Source organism: Diprion similis, chromosome 2, assembly GCF_021155765.1.
Source record: "Diprion similis isolate iyDipSimi1 chromosome 2, iyDipSimi1.1, whole genome shotgun sequence".
NCBI lineage: Eukaryota > Metazoa > Arthropoda > Insecta > Hymenoptera > Diprionidae > Diprion > Diprion similis.
This window is the reverse complement of record NC_060106.1, coordinates 6,196,924-6,224,448: the sequence shown is the minus strand read 5'-3', so window position 1 is coordinate 6,224,448 and position 27,525 is coordinate 6,196,924. Positions and strand designations below refer to the sequence as shown.

At 35.4% G+C, this 27,525-nt stretch overlaps 3 protein-coding genes across 3 annotated transcripts; 1 reads left to right on the top strand and 2 right to left on the bottom strand.

Annotated features, from left to right (window-relative positions):
• Nucleotides 1–1,754: 1,754 nt before the first annotated feature.
• LOC124412210 lies at nt 1,755–14,297 on the bottom strand. The gene is made up of 12 exons (XM_046891904.1): nt 14,167–14,297; nt 13,035–13,624; nt 11,717–11,827; nt 10,715–10,965; nt 8,388–10,603; nt 8,098–8,227; nt 7,020–7,523; nt 6,708–6,848; nt 5,141–5,952; nt 4,595–4,999; nt 4,140–4,360; nt 1,755–3,958 (listed from the first exon to the last, which is right to left on the bottom strand). The coding sequence occupies exons 1-12, from the start codon at nt 14,222–14,224 to the stop codon at nt 3,737–3,739; spliced, it is 5,661 nt and encodes a 1,886-aa protein (XP_046747860.1). The 5' UTR covers nt 14,225–14,297; the 3' UTR covers nt 1,755–3,736.
• A 1,644-nt stretch (nt 14,298–15,941) lies between these two features.
• LOC124415965 lies at nt 15,942–18,048 on the top strand. The gene is made up of 2 exons (XM_046896730.1): nt 15,942–16,355; nt 16,791–18,048. The coding sequence occupies exons 1-2, from the start codon at nt 16,254–16,256 to the stop codon at nt 17,739–17,741; spliced, it is 1,053 nt and encodes a 350-aa protein (XP_046752686.1). The 5' UTR covers nt 15,942–16,253; the 3' UTR covers nt 17,742–18,048.
• Nucleotides 18,049–18,675: 627 nt separating this feature from the next.
• Nucleotides 18,676–25,823, bottom strand: LOC124415868 (spermine synthase). Its single transcript, XM_046896549.1, has 8 exons — nt 25,628–25,823; nt 24,029–24,320; nt 21,802–21,913; nt 20,885–21,007; nt 20,624–20,778; nt 20,373–20,462; nt 20,095–20,286; nt 18,676–19,928 (listed from the first exon to the last, which is right to left on the bottom strand). Exons 2-8 carry the CDS (start codon nt 24,308–24,310, stop codon nt 19,782–19,784), a joined length of 1,101 nt encoding a protein of 366 aa, XP_046752505.1. The 5' UTR covers nt 24,311–24,320; nt 25,628–25,823; the 3' UTR covers nt 18,676–19,781.
• Between the last annotated feature and the right edge of the window lie 1,702 nt (nt 25,824–27,525).

Genomic DNA, 27,525 nt, shown 5'->3' with positions numbered 1-27,525 from the left:
ATTTTTCGCTGAAATTTCTCCGATTTGATGAATTCTTAGTCAAAGTATTATATAAGCAAGCAATCGCGGGCCCTCTTAAGCAAGCAGGCATGCGACGAGACACACAGTATCGACATCATAAGCAATCAATCAAGCAGTCTCTGTTTTTGGTCGACCTCCTCGGCTGAGATGTTCTCCTGATACCAGGAGTAATTTTTCGCTAAAATTTCTCCGATTTGATGAATTCTCAGTCATAGTATTATGTAAGCAAGCGATCGCGGGCCCTGTTAAGCAACCAGGCATGCAACGAGACACACAGTATCGACATCATAAGCATTCAATCAAGCAGTCTCTGTTTTTGGTCGACCTCCTCGGCTGAGATGTTCTCCTGATACCAGGAGTAATTTTTCGCTGAAATTTCTCCGATTTCAATTTTTTGCTGAAATTTCTCCGATTTGCCTTATTGTGCATGAAATCAGCATTCAGGTAGCACTAACTGAATTCGACAAAATTTACACCTAACTCTAAAGCCGTCAGTCAGCCTTTCTTCTTTTTAAGTAAGAATAGTTTTGTCTTTGGACAAAAAGAAGAAGAATTGGACGTTGAGCAACCAGAAAAAGACATCAAAGAAAACATCGGACCGACAGTTGAGGAAAAATGAAGAAAACACACAGAAGTTCATTTTTTTATTTATTTCAATTCAGGTCATATAAAAGAATACAGTGATATACATATCATATCATATGGAGGTGCAGTGCACCTGTGCGCACTGCGGTTCTTAATATAAACTCAGGAACCACAATGATAACCATTCCATATACTACTCTCTACATTCAGCTTAGCGTATTTAACTCTTAAATCGTATTGTCATCGTCAGCATTGTTATGAAATAATAAATTATGTTTGTGTACATTATCTCCATCCGATTTTACAACATCCGATAATTTTATGACATACTATACACTTTCATCTGAACGCTTGTATCAGGATAAGGACGTATTGAGAGAACTCAAACTTACAATAAACAGAACCTAACGTTGTAGTGGTTGTTATTACTTAAATTTTAAGCCAGCGTCTGTTGTTGTTTGCCTTCATCTAACGTCTGCATTGGTCTTCGGCTACCTTTGGTGTCCGTCGGCAGCCGCAGTTTTGTATTCACATAAACGTCAGCTCGTGTCTGTTTAGCTTAGTAAAACCAATTGCAAAATTCATACCGAACAGACAAACAAATAATATTGCATTGTTTTTGGAGTATTTAATAATTAAGAATTCTATTACAGAAACAAAAGAGTTTTTCGGAGGTGCCGAAGAATAATTTCGTACAAAGACTTGTGTAGATTTCCTGCAATTCCATTAACAATGCTGGTGTTTATATTTTGGTGGATATGAGGAGTGAAAACCACGTGAAACTTTGATTTTTTCATAATTAGTTATCATCTTTCTCGTCGTAAAATATTGCAGCAAAATTTGTAAAATTATCAATGCTCTGGTCATTCTAAGAACGCACCGTAGCCCATCGTAGAAAAACGCTCGTGCATTCCTGACAACGAGGAAGGAATTGAAATGAAGTAGTAATTAGCTGCCCAAGACATGATGAAAAGAATAAAATAATTGCAATCAATTACAATAATTTCTATTAAATTTTATGACTATAATAAAACGCACAACATACAATAATACACTAGAGAATAGGTTTAGTTTATTACTGTGGTATATCGTCGAAATCTATAGCATACTGAATAATATCAGAACTTTTCTGTGTAATAACTGATAGTTTTTTGACTTATCATTTATTTATTTGAAATATAGTACAGTATTCGTAAAATAAACATTTCTTTCTGTTTAGCGGGCGTGTAGGTCCTGGTATTCCATGTGTATGTACATTATTTAGAGTATAATACACGTGTAGAGAACATAGACGCATAAGAATAATTAGTAGATAATATGCATCAAAAGTTATGTTCAACGAACAACTAAAACGTTATTTCTTTTAACGTTTTATTGCAATGAAATATAATATTACTACGAGTGTTTATTTTGGCAGAAAAAGTTTAATTTTACAATTTTTACTGATTACTCTTCTCGACATCACATGTTGATTAACAGTGTGTAAAACTAAATTATGCAGCTGCTACATGCATCTATGTTAATACTGAACGCTATGAATAGCGAAAATGTTACAGATATCTACAATAATTTTTATGAATTCCGTATATTTATCGATATAATTTAAAAATCGTAATCGCTAAATAGGATATGTGTGTCTTCTAGGATTCACATTTGTATTTAATATAGGCACTTTCAACGCGTAATCACATTGTTTGTTCTTTCTCTTTCATTCATATTTCATCCAATAAGAATTCAATTTTGTTGAAAAGGTAAGAAAAATTATTTACATGCTGAAACGAGGCGATAATTTTTACCGGAATAAACATAACTGTTGCTAAATCTAAATCTTATCCATATGGTTAGTCATGGAAGAACTTATACACAATAAATTGATCCGAAATTTCGAATCATGTAAGAGATAAGTGGTATTCTGCCGATACCAGAGTTATAGTGTGAGCAAGCGTACTGGTAACACATTCAAAATTAAAATAAATATAATACTATAATTATAGATAATGGCATTAGAATAATTTATTTGTTTTAAAGGTAATGAAAGTCATCGTTTATAAATCTAAACCCACGGAGGAGAACTATTATTGAAGCTGTTCGATTTTTATCTTATCCCTAACAACGATTAAAATCACCCGCATATAGGAATGACAATTTTAGACATTATTCGTAAAGTCTGAAATATTTCAGTTGTAAATATATTTCAAAAATGTATTGCTATCCAACAACAAATCTTCAAAGTTCGTACGGGTATATACGGATACTTCGAAAAATTATTACTCATGTTACAGGCACGGCATGGACGGCTATTTGCGATACTGAGCCATTGGTGCAGAAATATTGCTTTTTCGTTCGTGTAAGTAATTACTATTATTTCTAACTTTAGACAATATTGAGTTGAACTTATTTCATGAGAACTACTCTATCCCTTTTCTCATTATCATGGATAAATCCGTATAGGAATATAATGTATATAATTCAGCTTTTGATAAAATTCAGGCATTCAATTATTTTTGAACCAAATATCAACAATTGTACCTTTACATTCAATCAAAACAATAGCACTTATGCCACGTAATCAGGTATGACTATTGGAATTGCAACTTTATGTTCGTAAAACACTTTGAATAACTGTATTGCGCCATTGGAAAGTCCACCCAAAATATACCTTAAATTCAATTCGGTATCTTAATTTCAAGACTACAATTTCAATACTGAATATAGGTCAACTCCTGGTGTAAGATAACACTGCGAGACAAAAAAATAATAATTATACGCAGATATTCGTTCGCATAAGTTAACAATGAGATTTCCGAGTCTTTCAGTATAGTAATCAAGGATGCGTACTCGCATTTAAAACTTTTACTTCAAAGCTACTGGACACGACTGCGCAGAATCACTTTGAATCGAAAAATCGAAGCGAGGGTTTAATTTGTATGTACCGCGAAAAGCGCATATTTTTTTTTGCTTGCTCGGCTCGTAGTAGAATATTCGTAATTTGGTATAACTATAACATCACTTTTTGTCAAGAATTCGAACTGCCAGACATGATATGTCAATGAATATTGTTCTATCTGAACATTTAGAGCCCAACGGAACGGTACTGTCAACCAGGAACATAGATAAATAGCCAAAATACTCATAAATCACTTTTACTTTGACTGCTTTTACTTCGATTACGTAAAAGAGAAGCGTCGGTCAAAGAATATGTACCTGGTTCAAAAACAGGCGGGTATTCTAACCCAGGGTAATCTGGCGGTGGCGACGTGGGAGGTGGAATGTACGGCAATGTCGGAGGCGCCAAAGAATTTCTGCTCGAATTTGATGACCGTTTTTGAACGTGATCTGGTATCGATGTGGACTGCAACAATAATAGTAATGTTATGTACCAATAAATTTCAATACCAAAATAATGTCAGTCTTGTTAAAGAGAAATACAATGAATTTCTAAAAAAATCACGTAAAGGCCTGATAGGTGCTTGTCCAACGATCTATGGAAATCAAGTAATGTTATCTAAGTAATGAAATTGTTGGTTTAATACCTTAGGGATGTTTGTAGTTGGTGTATCTGGACTCCAATCACTAACTGAGCTTGCTGAACTGAAGCTCTGACTAAATGTTTGAGATTGACTGGTTCCACTAAAGGAACTTAGGGACTGACTGATTCCACTATCTCCAGGACTTTGACTTCCAGAGCGATTCGATTGATGTTGTTGGTTAGACCGTCTCTCTCTAAAAATAGCTCTGTGCAATCTTGGTGAACCTGAAAATACCAATTTCGGTAAATGCGTTGCTATGTCTACTCATCTGATGTACCAGAAACATTAATCACTTACAAACACAGGTCAGAAATTCAGGATAATGAAAAATGGGTAATAGGTGTTGCGCACTAACCATAAGAAAACAGAGAAACTTAACAGTGCATAGAAAACAAAAGAAATACAATGAATATGCTATGTATATGTGCATTACTTTTATTTAAAATATATTGATTTACCTAATAATGTTTTTTGATGATCTTTCGGCAAATCCAAAGTGCTAGGTTTTTGTGGGGTTTTGCTTCCGAATAAACTTTTAAATCTGTTAGTTTTTTGAACATGTTCACTCTTGTCCAAATGCATTTCAAACGCGGGCCTCATTCCGTCTTGTTCAAATGGTGAGCTTGGTATTGGTGGAGGTTGATATTGTGCAACATTTTTCAATCTACTTTTATCCGAACTTGTACTCTTTTTATCTGTTCTTCTCAATGAATCTATCCAATGTTTGTCAGGTGTAGAATGATCTCGACGACGATCTATAAGATTGAAACTACCTTTACGTGTTACCGATGCCTCTTTCCGTGCACGCTGTAGTGTCTCTGATGACACAGGTGATGCCAAATCCCCACTTGACCCCAAATATCCTGGGAAAAATAATTGGTATAACAATGATCAATGACTGGCAACAAGAGTAACGCTGCTCTGAAAATAATCATTGAATATTGGACAAGAAATTCCAAGACAACCATAACTTAACAATTTTGAAGATGATTAATTAAAAGTACCTTCATTTCTGAGAAGTCTCTTGGGTGCAGAATGAATGTTGGCGAGTATCTCACTAGCATCTGAGACCCTAGTTGCGTGATTGTGATTATTCTTTTTCCCAAGCTTGAGGTCTTGTCTCAAAGAAGTTCTTGGACCATTCATGTGCGCATTTTGGCCATAATTGGCATCCATTTGTCTGTTTGAGGTTTGAGGTTTTTCCACTCTACTGTCATACGGTAAATTCGGTTCGTTTTGCCGATAGGATGACTCGTTCTGACTATTTGGATAATACACAACACCCTCCTGTGGTCTGCTCTTCTGCGAGTAGGTTTCGTGCTGCTTTCTGTGCCTGTATACTGGCTGACAAGGCTTAGTCTTTGCAGAAGGTGTTTCGTTCAGATAATCGTTGACTCGACTTGGCCCGTGTGAAGATTCCTCATTGGAGTTTGCTTGAAGACAATTGGACTGATCCTTACTTTTACTCTGACCATGATTGTCATCAGCATTCCGTGTGAGTCCGTAGGAAGTGCCGCTACTATTTGAAGATGATTCATCCCAGTTTCTTGTGCGCCCATATATCACTCCATTGGTTGGTAAAACCTCATCCAAGTTTCTTGTTTGACCGTATATAACTCCATTGTTTGGTGATATATCGTTGAAGTTTCTATGCTGTATATGTACATGGTCACTGGTCAGTAGAGTGACGTGCGGCGATACAGATCTATTTCCTAATTCTTGACGACGGTCTTCTTCCTGATGTGACAGCATAAATTGTTCTAACGTAACAAATCCCTGTAGGTCGTCAGGCCTTCTACTCCGACTGCTATGTGATCTATGTGTAGAATTTGAGAACAAGAGACAAATTTTCAACAATTATCTGGTATAATCATCTCAATTTACACACGATACTATTATGTTATTTATGTTCTCCTACGAAGCTAGCACAAGTCAGCGTACATACTATGACAATGAATTATAAGGGCTGGAACAAAAATTGAGCAGTACCATGAAGCTGTAAAGTCAATTTACATTGCTCATTTGAATTTGAGGAATGTAATCCATCATCATTAATACCGGTTTTGCGGTATTCTCTAGTAACCAGATAACAATATTATTTTACTGAAGCATCAAGTCATGCAGTCAACAAAGTTTGATAACATAACTTACCTAATCAAAGATTCAATGTTAATTATGAAACTGATTTGATACATGCAAGCATTGTTATTGTTATCAGATGGAGAATTACGGAAACGTTAGGCAGATGCATATTGTACATTTTTGTATATCCAATATCTTGTAGTTTGGGTCAAACGTGCACAAAATGTTGACATAAAAAATGAATACACGTTTCATTGACAATTAATAATTTATTATAGCAGGCATAACATCTTTATAAACATTACGTATGGTCTTAACTATAGTTTTAATAAGATCCTATGTAAAATTAAAAAATTTTGTTAATACTGATAGAATAGCACCGCAAGACATGCTCCCGAGAGTGTTTTTTCCGAGGTAAAAGAAACTATAGGCAATTAGTGACCAAGCTGTTCAATGTTCTTGTTAAAGCATTTCATTCAATTCTATTACCTGTCTGATGTTCGACGATAATCACCCATGTCTTGACTACTTGGCACATCCGTTGCACTGTGAGATGAGCTCAGTCCATAAAACGTACTTCCTGCTACGGTCACTTGCAAATCCGGAGAATGAGGAATTAGGTCCTGTTTTCTGTATTGAGAAGCATCACATTAATGGTCAAATTTTCATTCATGAATTGAAAAACTATAAATTTTTTGTAATTAATACTGATTTATATTTTATATTAGTACTGATGAAGCGATTCTAAAATATAGAAAGAAAACCGTTCTTAATTACATAAATTTTTTAATATGATGATACCTATTTGGAGTGGATGTAGGTAGCACTCTTCTGTAACTCCTGAATTGCGCAGTGGGCACTGGAACAATTTGATTTGATCCAGCTCCTGAGTATCTGAGAAACCTCAAATACATTCGATCGAGGCTTGCACCCCCCATCTCTTGTTCTTTGAAGCCGGAATCTTTTCTCCCAAGTTTCTTCAAAGATCCAAACTTCTTTTCCAAGTTTGGTTTGTCCAGCGTTGAACCATTTTTGAATTTTGCTTTGTTTTCGCTGTCACTTTCGTCAGTTTCACTAAATAACGCGCTTGTTTGCCCATGGCTGTCTGCTCCTAATGTTGCCTTGTTAATTGCATCTAACCAAATAGTCAAGATATCCTCTGTATCTGCCGCAAAATAAAATACAGTTCCTGTGTGATAAACTTTGAAAGCATATTTTCGAGATTTCACTTCTGTCGCCTGTGAAGCTGTAAATCCTGTTAATGCAATCAGGCAATCAGCTTTTACACTCTCCTGCGTTTTAAACCTGGAATATAAGTGCACCAATTTTTCATATGTACTATATTGAGGTGTAATATATTAAAGTACTATATTAGAATGAAAATCGAAGTTATTTAATTTACTCGCCACTGAGTGAAGTTACGTTTTCCAATTGAAGTATCAGTAAGTCTGACGATGAGATAGTTTCAACTTAGGTATTAAATATATCTAAGTATAATTATGTTTGTAGAATTCAGGTATTGAAGAGATGGATCATTTTGCTACCATTGTACTACTACTCTTCTATTTGCTATGAAATTGTGGTTCGTCATTGAAACGTTTCATTACATTACACATTTGTCATTCTATGAGTTATCTTTCAAATGAAAGCCTAGATGATATTTAACTACCTTAACTTATTTTGACCTGATAAAATAGTTTTTTGAATTCAACGAAGCAGAGTGAGTTTAATGTAGTACAAACATTACTTTTAACTAGAAATTTGATCCGAAGCCAAGATTTCCAGAGTTTTAATCTCAAGTTAAAAAAGTTGGGGATCAAAAAAATAAAGTGGGTTTATGTTGATCTGAGGCCTATTGATAGATACTAAAATTACATACCTATATAAGGACGATCCCTTCAAAATGAACCAGGCTCGAGCCCACGCGCCTCCAGCTCCTCTGCTGCGATGGGTCAACCATCCTTCCAGATCCCCTAACCCAACATCTTTAACAGAGACGTTTCTCCTTTCTGAAAGAACAAAAGGTAATGACTAATTTAAAACCGACGTAGTCATACTTCATATTTACATGCAATATATTCTTTCACTGCAATTTTACACTAGTACTGATCAAAAGTAAATCATATTCGTACATTAAATAAGATAAACGTTTGTAGATCTAGTACTCACTAGCAAGTAACAAATTTCGTTTGCGGCTGCTTCGAGGACTTGAACCTGAAGCTTTACTGGAGCTTGCATGCAAGCCTATACTGCGAGCAACCATCATTGCTCTGTTGACAACACCTTTCTCTGAACTCTTATCCTTTTCTAAAGTTCGAGGTTTCGAATCAGGAGTGTGCATTTGCCTAGAACATCCAACACCATCGGGCGAATCCATATTCCTTAAAGTATTATTTTCCAATCTGTGTTGTTCCAGCGATGTGGAATTTATCGTGGAACCCTCAAAAAAAGCCTTCTCCTCTTTAAATTGACCCTCATAAATTTCAGAATAACCATAAGGATCCGTCAATAAAGTTGGTTTATGATCCCCAAGTGGTGTACTCGGTTCATCAATGAAATCAGTTGACTTTGCTACAAAATCACTGTAAGTTTCTATGGCTTCACTTTTCTGACATTCATCTGAGGTATCAAAATTCACGGGATTATCAAGAAATGATTCCGATTTTTTCAGATCTCTCCTAACACTAGGCCTGTCCAAAGGTACGGGCTTCTCTTGAGCCTCCGAAGCATTAGATATATTTGTTAAATTTAGGGGTGCTGGTTTTAAATATTTACGTGGAGGAGGTTCAGGAGGCATTGATCTCTGTTTAGCCTCGGGCTTTGTTGGCATTGTTTTAGGTACATCTGTGTCCTGTTTTGTTTGTAAACTGTTATTTTGAATGCTGGTTACCGAACTATGTTTCTCCAAAACTTGTTTATTATTTCGGTCAAAATTTTTGTTTGTTTCAATAACAGAGTTTGTCTCATTGATATTTTGCAAATTCTCAGCACTTCTGGCTTTTACTTGCACCAATTTAGTGTGAGCGATCAAAGCATGATTAATAGTTTCTATAAGTTCGCCAAACTTTTGAATTGTTGTATCACCTTCGCTACTGCTACCCACATTTTCATTGTAGCTACTGGTCGATTCAGACTTTTCAACACTACTCTCATGACTTGAAGTGTCATAATTAGGTGGTGCATCACTGATAACGCATGATTCTTCCACCTCTTTGTTTTTAACATTCTTATCATCTAATAAATAAATCTCCTTATAGTTGTCAGTATCTCTTATAGGTTCCGCATTTGCCGGAATGCTTTCAATATTGCTTTGGTAATCTTCAGTACTACTTCTATGGTCAACGTCGTTAATTCTAATATGTACAACGCCTCTACTAACATCTGTTCTCTCAGGCACTTTCGAAAGATTTGATTTTACATCGATATCGATATTTCGAATATTTTTTTCAAAATCATTTATTTTCTGTGCAACGCTACCAATGTTCTGTGTATCTATATTCGGTGAATTCTTATCCATACTATCTAACTTCTTATTAACGTCATTAACAATAATTCCATCACCTGGGAAAGATTCAGTCTTATTCGAACTACAACTAGATGCATTTGAAATCAAACTCAATTTTGAATGACTTTCAATGGTGGCCAATTTCCGTTCCACAAAATCGTTTTCAGTCAAATCGTATGCTGGTGTACTATAACTCTTGTCCAACTTGCCTCGTTCTTTATGGTGAGCACTTGGTTCGCATGTTTGAACATCTTGTAAAATACTAGAGCTATTTTTATTATTACTTGATTCATTTGAAGGCACTTGAATATCATTTGCATTAGAGGTAACGTCAATCTCCACATCCATAAGTCTATTTTCCGAGTAAATCGTATTCGTATCAAAGGAAATACTCTTTTGTGTGCTGAGCGTGTGCTTCGAATTTTGGTTCAACTTATCTTTATCGACATGAGTATTCTCAACCTCTTCAGACTTTTCCTGAAACTGAACTTTCTTTTCATCCATCTGTCCGTCCAATCTTCTTTTCCGTTTACTTTGTTCTATGCCCAGACAAGTTTGTGGTCTCAAATTCGAAGGGACATTATCCAAGCCATGAGCACAAGATGCAGCCTTATCTCGTAATTGAAAGGTCGTGTTATGTTCTTCTTTCAACTCTCGCCAAAACTGCTCAATGTCTACACCATGTTTGGTCGTTGGACTAGCGCCTGTTATTGTAGCACGTCTTTGTACCAAATTTCTTGGTTTAGAAGAATACAAACGAACTGATGACGGAGGTTCGACTTCGCTATCCGAATCACTGCTATCAGATGGCATCGTGTCCAAAGTGATGACTGTGTCCAAAATGCTTGCAGGTTCTGGACTGGGAATCTTTGGTACTTGCCTGTTACAAAAAAAGACACCAAATTAAACAGGTTACATTCCCTAAAAATCTAGCAGCATCACGTAACTACAAAATAGGATAACCACATTGAATGGTCAAAACTGTATTTACCGAGGTAAGGGCATAGTGAAATCTGGTATCGTTAGCAACTCCGGCCGGGGTGATGGTAGATTATGCTGCCATCTCGTTGTATAGGTTGTTTTTTTATTGCTTGGTAGCCTGTACGGTTTTATGTATATCTGACCGTATACTTTAGTATGCCTCGGCCGTCGTTTTAAAGTCAACAAAACCTCAGCAGGACTTTCACGGAAGAGTTCTAACACATTTTTTCTCTCCCATCCAACAACCGTTTGATAATTAACCTGGAGAAAAAGAAGTACATGTATATATACATAAATTTCGTCAAAAAGATCTCGTGCACAGGATTAATGCAAGAATTCAACTTCAAATAAAAGATGGGATAGTTTTCAAGTATTTAATTAGTTCAAGTAAAGGTCTACTTGAAGCAGAGTTTCACTCAGAACTATCACAATTAATAATGGCCATAGGCAATCTCAATATCTTGTGTAATTTGAAACTTATGTTTCACAATTATCATGTTTGTTGTCAGTATGCCTTGGAACCTATAGGTTTGCTCCACTTTCATTAACAATATACACTTACATTTATGTCAAAGAATAATAGTTGAATATCATTGATGATTGAACAAACACTGTATTCCGGAGACACTTGTATTGAACTAGTCACTTCTGTGGAAAAGAACTATTGTCACTGAGTGTATTGTTGGAAAATTTTTAGAATTTTGTTCAACCTGTAAATTACCTACCGAATTGCGGATGTTTCTTCGTTGTGTCTATTTGAATAGCACGCAAGCCTGCAGAACCAGTTGATTGAAACTAAGCCTACTTAAACAGTATCTCATTCTTCTTCCTAATCTTACTCCCCACATACCTTGCTTCATTTCTCTATCAATGGTGTCTAACTATTATTCTCCGACAGATATCAATGTTCAAGGGATAGATGTTTTTTTTAGAAATTTTTCAATTATTTTTAGGTAGCCTCACTGATATGAGGAAAATTGTTTATTGGAACCGTAGCTGATTGATTGTTTACCTGAACAATTTCATCACCTTCTTCCATTTTGCCGCATTGATGTGCAGCAGATCCGAATTTGATTTCGGCTATTTGATGAGCACCATGAAACGATGGTAATATGTAGAAGCCCTTGACATAAAAATTTTTTCAATTATTTCAATGAACAACATTTAACATAGAACAATAATCTCTAAATTATTCATTTGAGTAAAAAATTTAAAACTGTATTGAATTTTAATCCTGGATAAGTATATACAGAACCTCCCATTTTTTTTAAATATGCTCAAATATGTCAAAAACTAAGCATTAAATTATAAAATATTTCGGACAAAAATTGCTGTATATGAAGGGCGGCATCAGATGAGCCTCCCAGTTGTTGGGTCCAGGCCTCTGCTGCACCCATTGAGATCCATATTTTGTTTTTGAAATGGAATCTCCCATTTTTTATTGCATTTTATTATTTCTCATTGAAAAGTGAATAACTTTTATTTTCAGTCATTTTTTGGTTTTTATCTTCCAACAGGCCCACAAGGTTACTCGAAGTTTTCTCGTGAAAAGAGAGGTTATACGTCAATCTTTGAGAAGAATTGAAAAATAAGAACGAGTTCTACGATGAATAAAATTGTTCAGCATTCAAAAGGCGTTAGGCACTTGTTTACACTGTTTTTAAGCATTGCAAAGTGTTTAAGAGTTGCAAGCATTAGCGTTACCCGATGTATATGACAGGGAAGTCACTTGATCGGATTTTTCAAAACATTTTTTTGACCTTAGTCCGAAATATTTTTCAATGTAATGATTAGATTTCGATATATTGGAGCATACTTTTTAGAATAAGACACCTTGTATTAGCGTGAACATAAAAATTAGTTATCACTACAAATACTATTAAAAGATTGGATAATTTAATCTGACAAAAAAATTCTGCATAAATCCTTGTAATCGCATTTAAATAATATTTAATACTGCTGAAATAGGTTTCATAATTGAATTGAATGTAGAATACAAAACTCCATGGTAGTACTAAATTCAGATTGTACACAACAAGTATTATCTGCAGAGGAAATGACAATCTTACCGACATTCATGCTTTATCTAAAACGGATGTGGCTGCTAAGTGTTCTTCAATGTTTATTGATAATATTGAAAAGTCTCATAAGAATCTCTTATTCAATTGGCAATAACTTTATCTTGACCGATTTTCATCTTATTATCATTACTTTATATAAATATTGTATAACTTTTAAACACGTATTACATAGTATCATAATTACAAATCTGATCTCATTGTCAAAAGAAAGATAATGAAGTAGAAAAAGGATTACTTTTCATTACTTACCAAATCATCACCTGGCCTTTTCTTTAATGTTGCTAAATCCAGACTTGCTGGCTGTAATATCATGGGATCGGCAATGTCTTGTATAATGTAATCAGCCAATTTAGCTAGTTGTCCACAAGTAGTTCTTATCTCTTCAATCGGTCTTTCAGCGAATCTGTCACGTTGAGCGCAGGTGGCCATTTCTATGGAAAGCTTCAACAACTCAGCCTTTTTATCGTTGTATTCTAGTTGGCCGCTAAACGGAGATCGATCGAGCCAACACACCAAAGGTTTCAGAGACGTTACGACGGATGCTACGTCGGATAAAGTTTGAGTAGTGACAGGTTTAGAATCGGTTTGTCGAGACAATTCGTTGTGCAGACTGTGGGCCTGACAAGACAGTCGTAATGCCAGAAGCTGCAAGTTTTCACGGTCAAGTTCATAGTGAAAGTTTCTCAAATACTCGACAGCTTCGAGAATAATTTCTTGATGGCCAAGTTTCAGTACCCCAAGGTGTTCTAAGTCTTCCGGTCTAAGATTCAATAGTTGTTGACCATTCACAACATGGTTCATGAAACTGTGAACGTACGGTAACACCGAATTGTCTAAGCCTGTCAAGAAAATCGCAAAAAAGTATTAGCGAATTAAAAATGTACAAGCTTTTAGTTAATAAAAATATGAGTGACTAGCAAAAAAGAATCTGCTGTGTGTGTAAAAACCTGTGAAAACTGTGCAGAAACATATTTGAAGCGATCACCCTAAACAATGCACCCTAACTGAAAACGCATAATAATTTTCAGATGTAGAATGAAAGCATCATTGAAGTTTCAAGTAACAAAGGAAAGAATTATTTTTAGAATAACAAAAACAAATGAAAGACGTTCATTCAGTTAGGGCCATATCGAATTGATCAATGGATTACGCAATTAGACGGACTGAATGAACAAAATTAGCCTTCACAAACGAAGTTTGTATTTGTATGACATACATGTATGGACGTAATAAACCACGGCGACCGGGGGGCGTATACAGGAAATGGAGTTTTAGCATCGTATAATACGAGAAATCGCAGTTGAATTAATATGTATCATTGTGAGCACTTATAATGTGGCATAACAGATATTGCGAAGTAACAATCAAGCCTTCCACGTACCTTTCAGCCACTCACACACCTGACCTGTCTTCCATTCTGCGACATTGACATACGCCATGGTTGGCTATTCATCTCTGACTAAAGATCGTCCGATCCGACACGAAAATCTCCCTCCTTGCTATGATCCCAATTCCATGAGTGTGAAGTACACCACGTTGTGGGATATGCACAGAGAGGAGCCTGAGAGAGACCACGCTAGTGTTTTTCGTGTTCCACATTTCGTAGCGCGCTCTAATACGAAATAAATTTCTGGAACTAATTTTCGAGTACATACATGGTCGGTAAACACATGTCGCTAACCGACCAGCACTCTACTGTATTTAGCATCACGGAGGCAGTGGGTTTTGACTGCATCTGCTGATCGCCATAGGTTGCGTTCCGAAATTAGCTCCCAGTGCTATCGGCAATCTCTTATCTCTTTTGCGCTGCCGAGTTTGTGACTAGCTCTGTCTCTGTCCTAGGGAGTTTTCAGCGCTGCCAGCTAGTTTCGGAATGCACCCATAAAGGTGCTCTGTTTTCCTGATGCCAAATGAAAATTAGTTCGAAAAACCTATTTTGTGATAGAGAACGCTATGAAACTGGCGACACTCTCAGGTTTTTCTCTATAATGCAGCACGTTAGTTTTTCCAACTGCCGTCTTAAATGCTCCACTTTGTTAGACTCCGCAGATAGCGTACTTATGCATGAATTTCTCGCTTCCTTACATATGTTAACCGAATATTGCTACTACAGCAGGCCTTAGCATTCATTTGAAGGAAGCAGAAGGGCACGACCGGCGTGGTGGTAATGACAATGCCGTGTATCTGCCAACTCGCTCATGGGGTTTACAATGTCAGTTGAGTCGATAACTGTAGGAAATTTGTATATTGAAGCTCCCCTCGACGTCACTCGCCGATTTGTGCCAAGTTTCAAAATATCGACATTTCAAAGAATAGCCACTAAGTATGCATTTCGAATTATCGGCGTGAGTCAATTGACGTACCGACATCAATGTCATTTTTGGAATTTTTTGGCCAGCCATTCGTATAGCAACTGAGGTGTATCAGAACAATATTGAGTATCACATAAACTATACTTTGATTTACTACTCCGTGTTTGGTACCTATACACCCATGACTCAATAAAAATTTCGTCACACATGTTCGTGATGATGAAAAAACAGATGTTCTTTAAAATTCATTTATCACGCATTGTCAGCATATCAAGTAACGGGTCAGGGTGTCGATTAAAATCTCGCGAAAACTGAATAATCCTTGATGATTACAGTTTGAAACCACCACCAATCCAGGAAATTAGACTGGAATATAAGGATTCCAGCAGTTCATTTAATTTATGTTGATTATAACTATAATATTATAATTAACTATTGTATTTTTACTAAGGTATTATTAGTTACCGCATAATGGTAATTGCAGACAAGTAATTGTATGCAAATTCAATCGAGAAAATGAGAGGCACGACACAGACACAGTTTTTGTAATTACCTGTCTCATTGACTCTATCGTTGGCTGAAGATTGACATCACAACAGTTCGCAATGGAAATATTACATTACCAATAAAAAAAATTCACGCATTAGATATTACGCATAACAGAAATATGAGTACACGTCTAGGGATAAGTGAAACAGAAATGGGTTTCAATTAGAGTTTTCGAGTGTTGCAGAAAGACGCGAGGGTCGAGAGGGCCTGATTAAAATTTGAACCGCTAGATTGCCAAGCCGCCATAATCTAATCGCGCACAAGCAGCCGTGGCTCCTCTTTCGTGTAAGTCGGTAAGCATATTTTCACCCTCGAATTGCAACAACCCTGCTGAGTGACAAAGGTTTCCAAGAAATTAGCATTTTTCATTGTGCGAATCACCCCAATTCCTCCGCTGTTCATTTTCAACGAATTATACCGTTAAAACGAGAAGTTCAAGGTAGCTACCTGCGTTTCTGTTCGGTCCCCACTCGTCCTCAGTGCTTGTACAATGTGAACTTTTACATATGGTGTTTAGATTCCGCGTAGGCTGTTTAACGTGGTATCACGTTCAGTGTACATGTAATATATCTGCCACATCCGTCAATCATAAATCGAAATTCGAGCCATGGTTGAAAATAATGACCTGAAAAGTGAAAGTATCATGAATTTGGCAAACGTCAAATTAATTACAGAAGGGAAAAAATTATTGGATGAAACTACTCTCAGCGTGAGTATAAGATTCTTACCTGTGCTACCGTCTGGTATTCCGATATTTTTTTGGTCACCTGAAAATATTAATCTATTGCATTTTTGTAATAAATTAATTACGGTGGTATATATCTTTATGCAATCGCATTAAAGTGACCAAAAAAGACTTGTCTACGGTAATTTTTTTTTTTTAGATCTCGGATTATTACGTGCATACACTTCTACTATTCCACCAAAGCTTTTAGCTCGTTAACTTGTCACGTATATATGCAATCACCGATATCGCCATAGAATATTTGAGATTAGTGCAGCTTAAAGTGTACAGTAACACCTATAAATACATACTTCCAGAGATTTCTCAAACCATAAGATTCAGACTTAGGAGAAGAATTGGAAAATCTTGTATATCCCGTACAATGGATGTGTAAATAATACACTCGTTTTCTTTCTTCAGATACAACTGGAAATAAAAACAAGTTTCGAGCATCTAATTGGTGTGTTGAAATCAAGAGAAAAGCAGCTTTTGCGTCAGGTGGAAGCCGTTCATGTGCAACAGCTTTCGTTGATACAGTCGAATCTGGATTTAGTATCGTGTAAGCCTTTAGTTAACATAGATTTAAGTTCGAGGTATGATATTGAGTCGCAAATATTGCACTTGGGAAAGTTAAAAGTATTTGGGAAAAATTGTATGTCTGTAAAAGATACAGAGCCGTATAAAGTTCAGGAATATCAAGACGCAGACAAGGATCACGAAAGTTTCAACAAATCAATTAAATCTGATGATAATATTAGGGAGGTAGTTGAAAGACAGAATGAATTAGAAGCAAATGTTTCAACATGTGACGAAAATACTCAAACTTGTAACAATAGCATGCTCAACTGTTCATGTCACTCAAGTCTGAACTCAAGCTCAGGAAGTGAGAATAAGTCAAACGAGGAGTTTAGTATTTTGTCTATGTCAAATTGTACAGTGATTGATAAGCATTTATTTCTCTTAAACAACGAATCTTCGCCTGAGGCAGGGTCAACTGAACCAAATAGCTCGTTAGATTTAACAAATGAAAACTCAGAAATAGATTCGCCTAAAGATTTAGTGAGCTCTGGAGACTCAAAAGAATCATATTCAAAGAATGTCACATGTGACGACGTTACAAATATTAATTTTTACAAGGATGTTAATGCAAATAAAGAACAAGGTTTTTCATCCAAACAATCAGCAACGTCATGTGAGCCTGACAGAAGTAGACAGATTAGAAGAGATAGCGGTGAACATCCGAAGCAAATACAACAATGGTTGCAACAAATTTTAGTTGAAACTGAAACTGAACCAATGGTACATGAAATTGAACAATTTTCTGAAATTTCTAAAGCAAGATTGTCTGGTCAGTTTCCGTTAGAGACTTGAAAGGAACTGATGCCACTTTCAACCCTGCTATTTTAAGGATTTGCCCTTGCGTTCAAACGATAATTAAGAAATTAAGTTTTTTGAATTCCGATAAACGAGGGCCAAAGTTTCCACGGATATGGGAAGTAAACCAAAAGTCTGATTTTCTATCGCTACTACTTAAATGATGTACTCTAATTTATTTATTTCTTACGTTATTTATATTTACCATATTTATAATAGGTACTTGTCATTTCCTTGTGATGTACTTCTCAATTTTGTGCTTTTCTTTCTATGTGTCAAATGAACGTCTACATGTATAAGAAAAGAACAGTTTGAAAAAATGATCTGAATATTATATTAATAAATATAATATCACGTATACTTCAATCTGACGCTTCATTCTCACTCTATGTATCATAGTCAATGCAGCTACCAACACTTAGTCAAGTAAAGGAATCTCTATAATCAGTTAAAGTTTAGGTGTCAGGCATTTTATACAGGAAAATCGATTCATGCCGATGCTTGATCTTTTATACTTATTTATACCCACAAGTTTTAGCTGCATTCTGAACTTGGTTGAATTTAAATTTAAGAAAAATCAAAGTTGCACCCTCAAATGTGAACTTACATGTTGAACTCTGTAATTGTCTAAAAGAGTCCTGACTTTCTCCCACAGTTTGTGATAACAAGAATTTATATGTTAATTTTTTATATTTTCCATGAAATTTGATCTATCTTAGAAGAAAATTAATCTTAAAGTATATAAAGGAACAAAAATAAAACATCCAATTTTGACTTTCATTCTATGCCTATTCATTTAATGCGTTGAATTAATTTTTCTTAACTAATGTGTGTACATTTCCTCTCACAATATGGTAAGAGGAAAAAACAATAATAATCTAAAGAGATAGTACCACCGGTATTCAAAGATCTAGAAAATAAAATGTTTTCGATAATAGTCTATATAATATGAAATGGAAAATTAGATTGGCATTGAATATTTCTTGAGATAATTAAATGTTGATTATGAAACAAGATTTTGTATTTAGCCATAAAAGAAACAATGATGACTTACATGCCGCAAATTGAAATTTTTATTATACTTATACTATATATTACAGCGGTCCCTAAAGTTTAGATTATGAACAATGACTACTTTACTCATTCTTGACATTTCCGAAACAAATAAGTTTGCATTTAATATTACACTAGGAACAGTTGTTGATACATTATACTCTATTTAAATAAAGAAGTCTCTGATAAAAGCAGCAACACATCGAACTGTGTTACGTATCATATATCTGGGTAATATGTAGCATAGCTATGAATATCATGAAGTAGTTTTTAAATCAATATCAAATTTATCGTGTTTGTAAACGTCAAGTAGGTAGATGTCAGAAGACATTTTTTTTAATGGTAATAGTTGACGTATGAATCATATACGCTCAGTAACAGAATATGCAAAATATTTTCGGAGCCAATTTTGCACGTATGCAACTCAATTTTATTAGTAATAAGATAACATCGGTGTAAATCGCGTCAACATTGAGAGTCTCATCAGGAGATAACAGTTTCAGTTTGCACTACCAAACAAATTTAGCTCATATCAAATTATATTTTTAGTTCATGACTTGTTATTTGTTTCTATTTTGTAAGGCTGATAGCGAGAAATTAGCTGATGACACAATTTTTATAGTTCACGGGAACATTCTTATAAGAATTAGCGAATTTCAACCTTCATGAGAGATAAAGGTTTAAAGGATGCAGGTTAAAAGTACAGTAGCAACAACGGATTGTGTAATATTATACCCAGAAATTTACCAAGGCTTTACCAATCACACGGCGAATTAGTCAAGCTTATCCGTGGTTTACGACCTCAATATTGCTTCACCATTTTCGAATTTGGTTAAAGTTTCAAATAAAAAAAAACGCTTCAATAGGAACTGAATTGCTAAACTCTAACTTGAAACTAAATGAAAATTTGGGTCATAAAGGTATGAGCTGGTGAGGGAGTTTCTTTAGATTTGTGAGTATGCTGGGTCTACCATGTTTGATCCATCATTTCAATGAAACTTGATAAAAGATCCAATCTTCGTAGAATGACGGAATGTAGGCTTGAGCCTTTGTAATAGTAACAGGACCAGGCAACTCGGATAAAACTTCTTCAAACATTTTCAACGAATCTGGGCACGATGCTCCGTTTCCCTGTAAAAGATTACCGTAAATATAATTATCAGGTATACTTAAATATATGATGGGTGCTTCGATGTTTTAAACCATCTCAAATTATTAATTTTCGAACCATATATATATTGCTATAACTGTTTTAGAGAGTATTCACCGAAAGGAAAATGGGGGTAATTACACTTACATGAGTCATGAATTTGCCAGTCGGTTTTAATACTTTGAAAGACGAATTTAATATCAACCTAATAAAGTTCCACGCATCTCCGTCAGGTGTTGGACTTATAGGTATGTCGGTCAAATCGCCAAATACGTAATCAAATTGACGTCCTTCTTCAATCATGTGTTTTAGAGTCTTTACACAGTCACCTACTATGATCTATAAGAGAAAATTTGTATAGAATAATAAAATTGAGCCTAATTGGAAGTTTCAGCAATCAGGATTCAATCAGATCTCATTTTCACCTCATAGTTGTCACCTTTCATTTTGTCCAGACAGTCACCACATATACTTCTCATGTGCTGACTACATGCTTTCATGACAACTTCATCAAGCTGAAAAACAAATTTATAAAATTCGTCACAAGAAAATGAACTCTTATTTATATACGGAACATGAAATACAGAAAAGTCCTGGAAACCGAGTAGAGTTAATTTCTTCTACTACTATCATAATTATCGTAAGAGTTTAAGATCAATCAAGTGTACAACTGTACCTCGAGCATTGTTACAAATTGTGGATTTTGTTTTAATAGTTCCCAAAGTAATCCTCCATCACCACCTCCAAGAATAACAATTTCTTTCCCTGTGTAGTTTTCTTTGTCACACTGCATCAAGGTGTTTGTGTAAATCATGTCTGCTTCTGACATATCTGAAAAAATATAGTATAATTAGAATTGGTATCACATAAATGGACCCCGAATATTGTACATAAAATTTCAAACAAAAAGCATGTGTTTTAAACGGCAATTACTTACTTTGTAATTCGTCGAGAACCAGCATGTTTCCAAGTGACTTGGAGTGAACAATCTGTACTTTCTGATACGGTGACCGTGCCTCAAAGACTAGTTTGTCAATGTCATATTCAAGCAGTCTTCCATCTTCAAAAAGTTGAAAGAATATACATTAAAATATATTGTTAATTTCTAGATTTTTTTAAATAATAGAAGTGAAGAAAGAAATAAACATCTAAAATTCAATGGTGCAGGTGAGAAAATCTTTCTTATTATTATTACAAAACTGTTGATTGGTAAAGAGGTTCAAAATTGAACCAGAGACATATGGTAGCATGGCTGCATACATAAAATCTCATAGAGACCACATTTACCATTATTTGTGTATTTATGTATGACACAATTAATGCAACTTAATCTACTTTGAATCAAATCATTCTGAGTATTGTGTCAAAACATTTCTTTGACCACAATACGGTGTGATTTTCTCTCACGACAATATGAAATTTAAAAAAAATTATTACTTTTGTCCGTTTATTTCCACAAAATTGGTCATTATAAGGAGGTATGCAGGTTCGAACTGATTGTATGTACAGCAGAGAAACTCCAAAATTTCTGAATGCACGGTGGCCAAATGACGAGACAATTTATAATACCACCTGTGAATATTCAATAGAAACTCAGAGCCTGTGTTGAATTGAAAATTTGATTATACAGGAAAACTCTGCAACTTAATCCCGCGAAGCTCTGAGAATTTTAAACTACTTGTATTACTAGAAATTCGTAAAACTTTCGAAACAGAAACAGATCATACTTATTGCTCCGTTTTCTCGCATATCGATGAATTATATCAAATTGATAATTTTTACTCAATAATAATTAGGCCACTGCTTTCGGAAACAATGAAGAGCACCGTAAAAATAATAAGAAATAAAACTCACCGGAGGTTGGATAGAATCGCTCATAATGGCCGCCACGTTTAATGGGGACAAGCGTGTGGGACCGGGTGGCAGCAGCCGCCACCAGCAACGCTGTCTCCAGGTCTCTCGCTGTCTACCATAGCCATCAAACGAACCAACAAACAAACAGAACAAACGTACTAACTAATTAACCAAATCTCTACTTGCTATAAAGAGTAGAGCGCCTATGGGCTTCTTGAAAATAATATATTATTTATACCAGAAACAGGAAGATGATACCTACAGAACAGCATTTTTTATGTGTCACTATGACAATGACAAAGTATTCATTCGAAAGTTTCTACATTATCTGCAAATGCGAAAAAAAAAATGTTGTTACTTGAACCGATCAATGCGATCATATGCGATGTGCTATAGTTACATGCAGTTTCAGAAATGAGATGAGCTGATATTAATTGATGATCCAACTGAAGTAAAATAGATGCAACATTTAAGTGTTGAATCACCTTTAAGCAGCCACTTCTTTTCGTTTTAGAGCACTATACCAGATAATATTTGTATTTAACATGCAGTAATGACGTTGCATCTATCGTTCATAGCTTAATAGGTATCAGTACTCAGGGTTTGTCATTTTACACGTTGTGTATTGCACACGCGGTTTTGTTAAGTGGAATTGTAATGTTTTATTGCATTGGAATATCTCAAACGACAAGATTGTTGACTATAAAGTTCAATAATAATTACAGAACATCATTTTGGTGTAATTACAGTTTTAGACACCCGACAGATTAGAACCCAACATTTGGGTTGCTTATTGCTATTTATCTGGAACATTAACGTGTCGAGTATTGTGCTTAGTATGATAGTATGAGGTCAACAGGGTGTCCAGCCGCTGAAAATTGTGGAATCATGAAATTTAACAGTAAATCAAATCCGAAATTTTTTGGAATATGAATCCTAACTCATAAATGTAGTTAATCTCAAGAGACTTTATCAATTCTTCATCGAGGGAAGAGTCATTCAAGTCTGAACTGCGATTTAATTCTTTAGAAAGTCATTCGATATTGTGATAAGATTTGCCTCTCATAATGTCAAAATTGGAGCAATATCTTTCGATGGACAGTTCTATTAAACTTTCGACACAATCAAGAGCAATCGATCTGACGCAAGCATTATTATGTTATGGACAACCTGAAATTATCATAGAATCCCTTGTTGATGTATAACTGGACACCTTGAGAAAGCTGTAAAAATGAAAAAAATATAAATTGCCACATGGGAAAATCTGAACAAGTAAGAAAAAAAGAAGAAGTGCTTTCAAAACTCATCGCCTCATGGGAGTGAAGAAACTGAATAATCTTGGATAGACAAATTGTATAACAGCGGTATATTTATATATATATAAATGAGATACATATAATATAATATAATATAACTGGTTTGTAGCCGCTGTTATGCAATTCGTCTGTTATATAACATTGCCACGTATATAACAAACAAGCATGACTATGATGAGATTACAATTTTAAAATTATGTGTGGAGCTCTAAATAAAAAGTTGTGAAAACTAATTATGAGTGCTGATAAGTAGTTCGAATTTACAATTACAAAAAATACTTATTACATAGTTGGTAATGCTACCCAGTCCGAATGTAACAGAGTAAGAATAATACAGAAAATTATTTTTATATTTAGAGTTGATCAAGTACACGACCTACACGTGTATCAGTGATGAAACCACTACTTTACAATTGATATGACGGATGGCCAAAAAACAGAAATTTGATCATAATTCTTGGTGTATACAACTTCCAGCGAATCCATTTGAATGAATTTTGCAGAAGACGTACTGGTGCAATTTGAAAAGATACTACTTAAATGACATAAGAGTGCTGCACCAATGGGAAAATAAATAAATTATACAACTTGGAAATATAATTTAAGTGCGAGGTCAAATGATATAATCATCGGAACAGTTGTAACATTGTAATCGCTTTAGTATAGTGATTTATCTAATTATAAGTCCTGAGAAATACGGTGCTGATTGTTAAATGCCAAAATACCAGCACAGAGCATTAAAGATAACAAAGAAAATTCATATATAATGACCTCCCAAATGTCAAGAGTGTTTTTAATTATTTACTCCCTGTTGTAGATTTCAAGTGGATACATTATAGTAAATAAGCAAACAATTTTTAATTCCGAAAGTCGTTCAAATTTTAAATCATTTCAAATCATTTCCAGTTTACCTCAAAATTGAGCAGAGCCTCTTCGTTGTCCCCTTTGTAATACTCAATGTTTACTGTTACCAAACCTTTAGGGTAGGCTCGTACAGTAATAAGAGTTCCTCTCACGCCAGTGTACAACAAAAGAAGACCTTCATCTATATTCATTTCAGTCAATGGCTTTAAACTGCCTATATGCTCCCCCAGGACATTAGAAATTGTAGTTTTCAAGTTAGATCGTTTCTCCACATCACTGATGACGTTACTTGATACTGTGAAGTCCAGCAACACCGTATGTACCTCCATTTTTTTTTTACTGAAAAATTAATGTACATCATATATATGATTGAGTAGCAAAAAGTGAATTCACCTGTTTAGCGAATAGATCGCAATAATGAACTTTAATAACCAAATTTCAAAACAGTTATGAAGTTGGATTAATTTAATGAAAAAAATTTACCCACTATTCTATCACATTTTTATGGAATGGTAAATAAGGAGCTGTTAGTGCAAATGAAACTGGACAGCAGAAATTTAGTTTTTTCAAAAATCGAATGTTTTGGGGTGGCAAGAAAAAGTAAATAGCAATACAAGCGAAACACATTGTATGCTCTGTTTTTGATATTCTATAAAAATTAAATGAAATGGTGGCTACCTAAGATTTTATTTCATACATTTGTAACCTATTGAAGTTAGTACCATTATCGTAACGATTCATGCTGCAGAAAAACCATTATTTGGCGATTTTGGAATTATCTGAAATTCAGTAAACTGTAATAAAACAAAACACACTCATATTTCAAAATCTTAGTTCCTTCAAAATCATCGTAAAATTAAGATAATAGTGATTTTTTCCCCAATTTTTCGTTACGATAACATTATTAACTTAAACCTCATATATTGGTGAAATTGTCATCTTACTTTAACAGCATTGAAGCAGCAACTTTGGAATATGTAAAGGCTAAGAAATAATTAGCCCTTGAACACATGTACCTTTACTTTCTACCTTCTAACTTATCAATGGGGTCGATAACAAACCTATGCGTTGCTTGATTGTAAAATCACTCTAAAAGCAATAATGGAACTCGAAAGCACATAAATCTTTTCGTTTCTTAATAAGGAAACGAATGGTGAAGAGCAAATTTAAGTTCATTGAAATCTAGTTGTAGAATTAGTATAAGTATTAACGCGATAATGTCAATTTCTAGCTTGAGTGCACAGTTTGAAAGTCGGCTAGGTTTGTTTACGACCCCGTACTCGTGTTCTAGGGTTAATGGATAAAAGAGGCTGTGTAAGCCTTCCAAGTAATTATTAAACGGGATGCAATTTTTAACTAAATGACGGTTTCCAGCGAAACTCTCCTGTGAATTATCAGATTCTTTTTGTTGGCTGAAAATGATATTTACACACTTCATGACTTTATTAAGATCGACCTTGTAGAGCATGCGAATCATCATATCCAAGCGAAATTTTGGAAAACCCTTATCAATATCCTAGGACATAATACGAAAATCGTGTATTAAGAAGATATGTTTTATTACACCTACACGTGAATGTCTTGGGTTGACAAGTCTCCATGGTTTTGATTCGAGGAAAAACGATACAAAAATGAATGGTACTCACCACAAAATTTACCGGTAAGTAAATATCCCTTATCAACAATTGACACACAGCGTGAAGTGAGAAAATACCTGCTACCGGCTCTGGTTTTCTCTAACCACTATTCACCCGCCCTTTAAAATTATTATTATGGCACACGAAGTTTTTGCCTGTGGACTAGTCCAGCCTCTTTGCGGTAGTACAAGTACTGTTGAATAGCACTAGATTACCGGTACTATTCTCACCGCTTCTAACGCGAGAACTCGATATTTACAGCAGACTGCTATTCACGCCACCATCTGCAATTTGATTTTTGCAAGACCGTAAATACGCATGCGCCTAACCTAAACGAACGATGCTACATACATGGGTCACATGACAGCACACACACACACACACACATTAGCCCACTATCCTCTGTGTATCAGCAAATTATGCATACGCTAATGCAATTTACGAAGTACTAGGACGAACATAGGCGTATACTACAAAAAATATGGAGTAACTTAGAAAAATGTTCGGATTATTGCATGCAATTACAAAGCCTGTCAGAATATTCGACTTGTACGGTACTTCACAGCCGTCAAGAATCGTATTGTGTATACAGTGTGACCCAGTACCCGCGGACCACCGGGCACTGACGGATTCCTTGTAAAGAAACAAGACTAAAATTACTCTTGACATTTTTTTTTTCAAAGCAACGGGTTTTGAGTTGGAGGTAATTTGTTGTATTATCTCATACTACTTTATTTTACTCGTTGACGCTTGTTGACAAGATATACATTCAGTCAACGCAGCTAGGGTATATTTCCGTGGGATTTGGTTATATGTGTACTGATTCAAGATAATTTTGACTTTGAATAAAATTGGCCCTTCATGCACAGATCTTATGATACATGCGTATCAATGTTGCACCCAATTGCACCGGAAACAGATGTGCAAACAACTGCCCAGAAATACTCCAAGGACGTAACCGATAAGAGCGGAAACGTCCGGAGATGAGATGCGTCTTATTGATGTTACTTATAGATGAACTCTCTAAAAATTTATCCATTGTTTAATAGATTTTTTAAATAAATTATTGTAAGTGTCTACTCGCTCAGAACAAGCGTGTTTGGTACTTGTCTAGAGTTTGGTTCCAAAGCTAATCGGGATGGGATAAGTGAATGAGAGGGTGAATAAATAAAGTCCACGATTTCGCGAGAGATAAGAGAGAGCTTGCTTCGGCACAAAAACCCTCACAGTTTAGAAGGAAAAGTCGAAGCAAGTCCTGTATTTATTTAACAAATATCAATTCAACGGGTTACAAAGTAATAAATTGGCTGGCGCGTTCCTCATTAGACAAATTAATCTAAACTGAATAACCAACCCTAAAAACGCGATCCTTAAAACTACGTGAGATGGAACGAACTCAACACCCGACCGAGTGCGGGAAAAGCGCGGTAATCGCACGCGTGGGCAAAATAAGGAGATTTAGCAGTACGTCCTACCTACTCGAGCGCACGATTCCAAGTGAATCGCGCGCGCGCGCTCTAGACCCGGTTTTCGCACAGCGCGCCGCCATGCGACCGGGTACCTTCAACGTCGCGAGGTACCAACGGATCCGCGAAGTTCGAGCGCGAAGCCTCTGTGAGAAGAATCCAGCTACACTTGATATAGCAGTAAAGCAAAAATTTTTTAAGAATATTCAATAATTTTTTACATGTCGCGAAAGTATTTCCACTTCATACTATAGAAAATACCCAGTCAGCGAGCTACATGTGATGTATTTGCAAACTTCTACAATTAGAAGATCTGAATACAGTCGACTCTCTCAATAGGGGAAGATATTTCTAGGAATTAGTGTACCCCTACCAATTTGCTCGACGTAGATTTATGTCACTTTGAACTGAGATTCTCGCAAAAAGGCCGCTAAAAGTCTA

Bases quoted from the DNA above. Each gene is read 5' to 3' on its own strand.
- LOC124412210 (XM_046891904.1), bottom strand. From the start codon at position 14,224: ATGGCGTATGTCAATGTCGCAGAATGGAAGACAGGTCAGGTGTGTGAG. The intron at 8,228-8,387 runs GTGAGTACTAGA...TTGTTCTTTCAG, and splicing joins ACGAAATTTGTTACTTGCTA to AAAGGAGAAACGTCTCTGTT. The intron at 6,849-7,019 runs GTATCATCATAT...TTCTCAATACAG, and splicing joins CCTACATCCACTCCAAATAG to AAAACAGGACCTAATTCCTC.
- LOC124415965 (XM_046896730.1), top strand. From the start codon at position 16,254: ATGGTTGAAAATAATGACCTGAAAAGTGAAAGTATCATGAATTTGGCA. The intron at 16,356-16,790 runs GTGAGTATAAGA...TTCTTTCTTCAG, and splicing joins TGGATGAAACTACTCTCAGC to ATACAACTGGAAATAAAAAC.
- LOC124415868 (XM_046896549.1), bottom strand. From the start codon at position 24,310: ATGGAGGTACATACGGTGTTGCTGGACTTCACAGTATCAAGTAACGTC. The intron at 21,914-24,028 runs GTAAACTGGAAA...TGGCTATGGTAG, and splicing joins AGGCTCTGCTCAATTTTGAG to ACAGCGAGAGACCTGGAGAC. The intron at 20,287-20,372 runs GTGAAAATGAGA...TTTCTCTTATAG, and splicing joins TGAAAGGTGACAACTATGAG to ATCATAGTAGGTGACTGTGT.